This window comes from Nymphalis io, chromosome 16, assembly GCF_905147045.1.
Source record: "Nymphalis io chromosome 16, ilAglIoxx1.1, whole genome shotgun sequence".
Classification (NCBI taxonomy): Eukaryota; Metazoa; Arthropoda; class Insecta; order Lepidoptera; family Nymphalidae; genus Nymphalis; species Nymphalis io.
In genome coordinates, this window is record NC_065903.1 from 10,998,058 (window position 1) to 11,007,302 (window position 9,245).

General features: G+C 33.8%; 1 protein-coding gene across 1 annotated transcript; it reads right to left on the reverse strand.

Annotated features, from left to right (window-relative positions):
• Window positions 1-7,445: 7,445 nt before the first annotated feature.
• LOC126774356 (39S ribosomal protein L52, mitochondrial) lies at window positions 7,446-9,050 on the reverse strand. The gene is made up of 3 exons (XM_050495844.1): window positions 8,904-9,050; window positions 8,676-8,830; window positions 7,446-7,688 (listed from the first exon to the last, which is right to left on the reverse strand). The coding sequence occupies exons 1-3, from the start codon at window positions 8,947-8,949 to the stop codon at window positions 7,506-7,508; spliced, it is 384 nt and encodes a 127-aa protein (XP_050351801.1). The 5' UTR covers window positions 8,950-9,050; the 3' UTR covers window positions 7,446-7,505.
• Between the last annotated feature and the right edge of the window lie 195 nt (window positions 9,051-9,245).

A 9,245-nucleotide genomic window follows, 5' to 3' on the forward strand; every position in this document is an offset into this window, starting at 1 on the left:
GCTGTAACCATCGGTGGTGAGGAGCTGAGCAGGCGGGCACTCACCAGTAAAAGTGTTACAGCTGGTCGTTGTGAGTTGAACAGGCGGACTCACAACGTAGAAGTTACAACCGACCCCTTGGGCGATGATACAAATTTACTAATTTTATCTACCCCTACGACTCGCTCCCACGATGCGACCCTAGCAGAAGATAAAAAGGGCTCCGATTTGCTTAGTGAAATAATTCCATCGACATCGTCACCATTCAATACATATGAATCACCCATTTCATCTCCACTTTCATGCCATATTTCATCAAACATCACTTCACCTACGTCTGTTGGATGTTGTGGAGGAGGCCGTTGAACCTGCACCCGCCACAGACACAAGCCGTGCGCGCAAAAGATAGTCGAAAGAGATGAACGAGTTCATCTGGCGCACGTACCTCATTGCCACAAAATTATCTACAAGCAAAATACACCTTGATCATTTACACCACGAATTTTCAAGAAAATTTCCACAGTTGCAGGCATCCAGACAGAGATTAGGTGACCAATGCCGAGCTATTGTGAGAAATAAATTACTCTCCCAAGAAACATTAGACCAAATAAAAAAAGAAGTTACTGTTTATCTACAACAAACCAACAACCAGGACACAGTACAAAACATACAAACTTTTTCAAACATAAAGACACACAAACACTGTCATCAAGGGGTAGGGCAGAGTTCTTCTCTGCCACTGATGGACCACTGAGTACAACGAAACCATTGTTAGAAACTACTATAAAATTACAGAGCTAGAAGAAAACAGATCAGCTTACCGTCAGCCCCTTTATCAAGCAGTAATTGCAGAACACCCAGAATTGTCAGAAGTAAGTGAACAGAGAATATCAGACCAGCTACGAGTTATCCTTAATAATAAAATGATTAGTGATGAAAAACTTAAAGAAATCCGTAAAGAAATATCGAACGATCTTTGTTTGCGCCGTAACCGTTTAGAACATACTTCACAACACGCAATGTTATCACAAAATACAACACCCGTACAAGCACCTAACAATGACGAAGAAAATAACAATCATACACATCTATTCACCCCATCAAGACAAACACATGCTCTATTAGACATCGCTGGAAATAATGAACTGAACCAAACTATTTACCATCCTGACGCGGATAAAATTAAGGAACAATACAAGATTACAGTACAAAAATTTCAAAACAACAACCCGGTTGCCTGTCCCTACATACCAAAGCAAAACACCTCAAGAAAATTAGCTCAAATTGTTAATATCATTAATACCGAAATAATGACGCAACAAATTTCAGCAGAACAAGATTTTCAGACCACTCATGCCATAATCTATTGTGCAGCATACACAGCAGCTGTTTGCAATGGAACTAAGATTAAGGATACCACCCCTCAACTTAACAACCAACAGAAAAAAGAACCTGCATGGCAGAAAAGGTTACAGAAAAAGATATAAGATCTTAGAAGAGACATTGGAAGACTCACAGAATATAACAATGGCAATAGGAGCAATAGGCTTATCTTATCAGTGGAAAAGATAAAAAATAAACACCGGATACACTCACAGCATGAAGAACCTAACACAAACAATGAACATTTCCGTGACACCCTCAAACAAAAACTAAATGCCGCATCTAGTAGGTTGAAAAGATATTTAAATTGCACTCTTAGAAAGTCACAGAACACACACTTTTTGAACAATGAGAAACATTTTTATAGAACCTGCCTCACAACAAAACACACGCACAGATAATCAAGATTTACCATCACCACCTACCAACACAATACATAGTTTCTGGTCTAGCGTATGGGCTGATCCAGTAAATCACAATAAAGACGCTGCGTGGCTAGACCCTGAAGAAATTGATTCAATCAAGCCTATGAACTTCAACCATATACCTTTTGACATATTCGTGCGGGTACTAAATAAGACCCACAACTGGAAAGCACATGGAAGTGACTGTATACACAATTATTGGTACAAAAAATTTACATCAGTCCATACATTACTCCAAAACCACATCAACGACTTTATTCAAACACTTAACATAATGCCACACTTCGTCACACAGGGCCTCACGTACATGATACCGAAAGACACCGACCATCAAAATCCAGCTAAATATCGTCCAATTACCTGCCTACAAACCATTTATAAAATACTTACAGGATGTATTGCTGAAATACTACACGAACACATTGCAACTAACAATATTCTTGCCGAAGAACAAAAAGGATGCCGAAAAAGTAGACAAGGTTACAAGGAACAGCTTGTAATAGACACAATAGCCATGAAACACGCTACGTCTAGGAAAAAAAAATATTAATACCATGTATATAGATTATAGAAAAGCTTTTGACTCCGTACCACATAGTTGGCTTCTTTACATACTGCAATACTATATAGTTCACCCACAGCTTATTTATTTTCTTGAAAGTTCTATGCAAAACTGGAAAACTAAGCTTAAAATCGCAGGACAGGTTAAAACCGAAACGGCTGAAATCCCAATATGCCGAGGTATCTTTCAGGGAGACGCCCTTAGCCCACTGTGGTTTTGTTTTGTGCTAAACCCTCTCTCCCATATGCTGAACAAATCAAACCACGGTTACTCTATCACCGCACCAAATACAGAAACTACTCTTACACACCTCATGTACATGGATGACATTAAATTATACGGTAGCACAATAGCATCATTACATCATCTTGCAGATATCACCCAAACTTTCTCAAGCGACATTCACATGAAGTTTGGGATAGACAAGTGTAAGACATTTTCGGTCAAAAATGGAAAAATCATCCCAAATAGCTACATTAGAATCAGGAGAGATTATTGAACCTCTAGAACCGTACGTAGATATATCAAAAAGGAGCAAAAGATAGACTTATAACTAAATTCAGACATCGTTTAAATATTCTATTCCGGTCTCAACTCAACTCCCGCAATTTGTTTAAAGCAATAAATAGTTACTTATTCTTTCGGCATAATTAAATGGTCTCAATGTGAACTCCTCAACCTTCAACGTATTATTAACACTTCTCTAACTGCCCACCGAAAACATCATCCTAGATCTTGCGTACAGAGAATGACCCTTCCCAGAGGTGAAGGTTGACGAGGCTTAATAGATGTAGTCAACCTACACAACAAATAAATCATATCTCTTAGACACTATTTTCATCAACGCTCGGAACACTCTCCACTGCATAAAACAGTAACACTCGCAGACAACAGGACCAGGTCATCGACACCATATTTCGACCTTAATATCCAATCAGATACATTCACTGTCATTCTAATCCTGAAACCATTCAACACATAACTTCCGCCTGTAGAGCCCGTGCGCAAACTGACTATAAACATCGACACGACCAAGTGAGCGCCATCATACATCAACATCTCGCACATAAACATGGTTTTATAAAAAAGAAGACTCCATATCATAAATACAAACCCAACACTATACTAGAAAATAATAGTTACAGGATATACTGGAACAGAACTATAATCACAGATAAAACAATACATTTCAGTAGACCCGATATCACATTTCATGACAAAATTAACAAAACTATTTATCTTATTGATATAGCTATTCCTAACACTCATAACATACAGTCGACAATTTCGGAAAAGCTCAGTAAATACCAAGATCTAGCAATCGAATTGAAACGTCAGTGGCGAGCAAACACCATCCATATTGTTCCCATTGTCATATCAGCAACTGGAGTCTACCTAAAAGCTTACAACGTAGCCTTGATATGTTACAGGTTCCTCAAAATACTCATAATTTACTCCAAAAGGCAATCATCCTGAACACATGCCGCCTCACTCGCAAGTTCCTTAGGACTTCATCTATCTCATCTTCCTATACAATCACCTAGAACCTACTCGCGCTTGGCTACGGCCCGTGTGTTTAGGTTTTTGTTACCTCATACGAGAGGAAATGTAAAATAAAAATATAATAATAATAAAACTTATGTGTGTTTTGTGTGTATTGATAAAACATTAATAAAACTGGTCCAAAAGTGGCAACTTTATTTTACGGAAAACGTTAAAAATAATATGTTGCTTACTCCGTGGAAATTAACCCTGTTAGATACTAAAAAAACATATTTTTTTTCAATATTTTAAATATTTAATATATATAGTTATTATTAATTAAATAATTTAGCACTAATTTTAGAGATTCAAACAACGTTTACACTTAAGTTAACCTACGTGTAGGTATTTGTTATAGCTGTTTTCGATATCGCATAAAGTATTATCTTCGACTACTTTCCCATAATAACTTAAAAAATATGCAATATAATAAGGAAGTTCGAAGTCAAACAGATTAGCAGCTTTTGCGTAAGACAGGAGAAGATCAAACAAATAAAGCTTACTTCTTTTCAATATTAATATGATGCCTCTTTTAATAAATAATACTTTCAAATATTATTCTATAAAAATATATTCAATATTATTTAACACGACATTTTAATGCAAGCAAAACAATGGCGGTGGCTCGCACCGCTGGTCACTTACAGCCCATTAGAGCTTCGCCACGCGGAAGTTATGGAGGGCCCAATGTATTTTTAATTTTATATAGACCGTAATCTATGTCAATAGAACTTATTAATAACTGACATATATTTTTCTCAAAATATTAATTAGGGTTTATGTACGAAGTTTTTGTTCGAGTTCAAACAGTAACAGTTGAGTTCAAAATTTCTTTTAAATACAATACTAGCGGTCTTTGACTTCGCACAGACAGTGAGACTAAGTAGACACATGATGTCGCTGATTTTTATTTTATTTGAGAGGAACAATTAAACTGTACATATTTTCCTATACCTATCAGTTTGATCTAACTTATATAGCAATATAATTTGTTCTAATTTACAGTAAATATTCATAAATTATTCACCTAAACCTACTTCCCGAATCAATCTGTCGATTGGCGAAAATGGAATAAAAATCCTAACAGCTAGCGAAACCTCTGTACGACGTCCCTGAAAAGCCCGAGGGAATTCAATTTATGACATATAATAATAATATATACCAAGATCTATAGAATTAAACTATACATTACCACTTACCAGCATGATTTCGCGATAATGCTATTGTTAGCGATTGTTTCGAGTTCATGCACCCATTGAACAAGGGAATCCCGATTTATAAGAGTTATAATACAGTGCAGAGTTTTCATATATCGTTACTGTCATCGCAAAAGGCCTAAGTAAAAAAATAAGTTCAGAATAAAACTACAAAGTGTACTGTATTTTTACAAGCTTTAACTCGCAATGTTTGTTGTAGTCAAATCTTGAAAGGTAAATTAAAACAACTTCCTCTGGTGCTACTTAGCTGAAACTTTACATGTATGGTTTGGCATTAGCTCCAGAATCCCAATAAACAAACTCCTCGACCGTTAACAGCAAGGACACCAAATTTTGTATATAAAACCTTGTTTTTACAAAAATACTATTAACTTATTTAGGTCTACGATTTCTGGAATATGTTAAAAACTCAATTAAAATCGTTCAACCTCTAATTTGTAGAACGATAGTTAAATTCAATAGATAGTAAACACCTAATTATACATATTAATACACTCATTTATAAATGTATAATATAAAAAACATTAAATTATTTTTAACATTATGTCCTAATTACGAACTGGCCATCTGTACCATTTTATGTGATTAAAAAAAAACTAATTAAACCGTATTTTATTTCAATTTCGTTTGTTTTTCGCTATACGTTACCTACTTTAATTAATGAGTAACGCAAAGTCTCATTTCGGTTGTTTATTTTTTTTATGTTTGTTACCTCAGAACTCTGTCATTTATGTACCGATTTCGAAGTTTTTATTTCGTTTGGTTTCATTTAAAGTTGAAGAAAAAAAAACCGTTGAGGGTGATAAAAAAGGGAATGAATTTTTTATGGGCTCGAAAAATGTTAGATGTAGGTTTTGTTTTTTAAACAGATTATATCTACAAATTCAAAACGTTATACTTTTTTTTTAAAACAATGTCGAATGACTCAGCAATGACCATGATAGTCTTACAGTTTCCATGTCTGTTACTCATAATGTTAAATAAATACCGGCCTGTGTTGAAACATGAATGATAAAGGCTACAATAATAATGTTCATTCTCATTGAAGGATTCAAACGCGAATAATGATTATTTTTATATAATCAAATTAACTTTTTTTCGTATCTTTAATTACGGTCTATGAGTGTATTTATCTTTTCTAGACATAAAAAACACATTTACAGTTAATTTATCAGTAAATCCGTAATTGATTGAAAATACACTTTGGAAAAAAAATCAATATTTACATATATTTCATGTATTATTTATTCTAGTAGATATTTTTAGAAATTATTCTGATGATATAAAATCTCGCTTTAAATATTCATTGTGTTAAAGGGACAGAAAAAAGTAACTGCCGCCGGCAACAGCCGATTTTTAGTCTTTGAATTCTAAAACATGAAACATAATAAATTTTTATTTCGCTCAAATAACGTAGATGTAAGCCAAGAGCCAAAAAAGTATTTATATACAAATACAATAGACACAGACTTAGTTGTTAATTCGATTTTTTCTTTATTCTTTGACCTGTTATTTATGATATTATTATTACATACAACATACACGTATGTAAATCCAGAGACGGAAAGGCACTCAAGATAAACTTTCGCTTTTCTTCTAGTGCTAAAATTTATTGTTTACTTTTTTGTATTGTTAAATAAACAAGTGGTATAAAAAATAAATAAATTCGTTTGTATGGTATATACAAGACGGTACTCTATAAGAATTGTTATTGGAATACAGATACTTCAATCATGCCTAGCTCTGAATAAAAATGACAAGAAATTAGTCTTACAGGTCGAGCCACTGCAGAATTGTTTTTCTGTCAACTTCATAAAATGAGTGCTTATCTCCATCCATCCATAAAGAAGTAACTACAGACAACTAAAATTAATCATTCAGTATACCGTCAACCATAAGAGTTAAAAGGCATATCACAATTACAACATCCCTTATCGTCGGGATTAAAAACAATGAAAATGGAGGTAGATGTAGCAAACTATGGAGGCCCAAGCGCCTACTTGGAGCGCCCAGTCAGCTCATGCTCATGAAAGCTGTAACGGAACGAAATGTTAAGCAAATTGTGTATGATTACAATTACATCCAGAAAAATATTTAATATAATAAATGTCATTAAAAAAGTGTTATTTATGATGTACATAAAAAACACTTTTTTTAATGACTTTATAGTTTTTTTAAGGAATTCAATTAATTCTAAATTATTAGTATTACCACTATAAATAAGATTATTTGTTTTTTTTTTAGAAAAATATTAGCAATGATAAAAATGTATTTAATTAAAAGTCCATGTGCATGCAAGTGACTAAAAATAGGTAAGAAAGAATAAAATGAACAAACTAACTATTAAATTTTATTACTAACAAACAACCTAATATAAAATAAACGAATTATATTTAATTATTTTTTCCATAAAGCCTTTCCTTTTGGCTTGAGCCTGTTACTAATAATTGCTTGCCGCTCTTCTTCCTTCGCTCGTAGTGTGTTCTGATGTCTTTGTTTAGCAAAATCAACTTCTGAGCACATTGTGACAATTTGACTTGCATATTCCTGATTTTTGAGCATGCGTTTCTTCTGTTTTTGCTGGAAAAAAGTACAACACTTGTTACAAATATCAATATATAAATGGTATTTATTTTTAAATTAAACATATTTTATCATATTCTGGAAGAAAAAAGATAAAGCAATTTTACCTTGATTGGCCATGATATTACTGAACAAAATCTATGGTATTCATTAAAAAATGAGCTGGATTTATATACCAGAAAGGTCAGTCTACAGAACATGTGGATGTAAATCGTGAGCACAAATACTGTCAAGTAATAATAATGATAATTGTCAAGTACCATTGAGTCTAGATATACTCCTTTTTTTTAATATAGAATACGAAGGCGGACGAGCATATGGGCCACCTGACGGTATGTGGTCACCAACACCCTTAGACATTGGCATTGTAAGAAATGTCAACCATCGCTTACATAGCCAATGCGCCACCAACCTTGGGAACTAACATTTTATGTCCCTTGTGCCTGCAATTACGCTGGCTCACTCACCCTTCAAACTGGAACACAACAATATCAAGTACTGCTGTTTTGCGGTAGAATATCTGATGAGTGGGTGGTACCTACCCAGACGAGCTTGCACAAAGCCATACCACCAGTAAATGTAATTGTGTTTGGCAGTGAAGGAGTAAACCTGCATGTCTCAGATGAAATACTAATACTTGTCTATGCATCGAGCCCCATTGCCATTGGAGAGCAGGAGTCTTTACTGACATTTGCGTTAAGAATAATAATAAGATCTTTACTCAACAGTAACACTATTAGGGACTATTGCTTTACTTATACCATTGTTTTATTTGTAATTATAGTTACTTAACTAATTCAAGGGGTGGGCATTTGAAATCTCGAATTTGGGGTTGAAAAGGGATATTTTTATAGGGGTTGGTTTCCTCTTTCAAACTACACCCACCACAAGCCGCGGAGACGCGAATTTAAAATGCAATCCCTTTTCAACATTTGATAATTACAAATGTATCTTTTGCGACTTGTTATTAGGTTATTTAATTACCAGTAATGGTGTTGGTCTTCCATCTAAAAAAGTATAATCCTGTCCATCAGTGAGAATACCTTCAGCGGTGCGATTAACTGACAAGCCTCGATTAATTCGCCACTGCTTCAGAAACAGCGTTGATGTGCAACTCAGGGAACGACTAATGGTATTCACTGTAAATTATTACAAAATTAAAATAAATTGATTAATTTACGTCTAGTTAGCTATATATTATACAATATTTACGTTTAGCGTATGTTAAGCAGCTTATCCCCTTTATTAACGTATTCATATTTTATAATTAACCTGGGTAAATGATTTCAAAATAAATTCTGTACTTAATTTTATTTTTTAAATATAGGTTACATTTATTGTTGACATTTGAGTTTTGACAATAGACTATACAGATAACAGAATCTTTCAAATGGTAAGTGCTATTTTTTATATTAAATATACGTCACATTAGTAGAAGGTGTTCTGTCTCTTTCTACACGAAATGTTTAAAAAATATTACAACTGTACTTACAATTTACAACCGTATTATTATTTTTATCGAATCTGATCAAGTATAATATCTGATAAAATTTT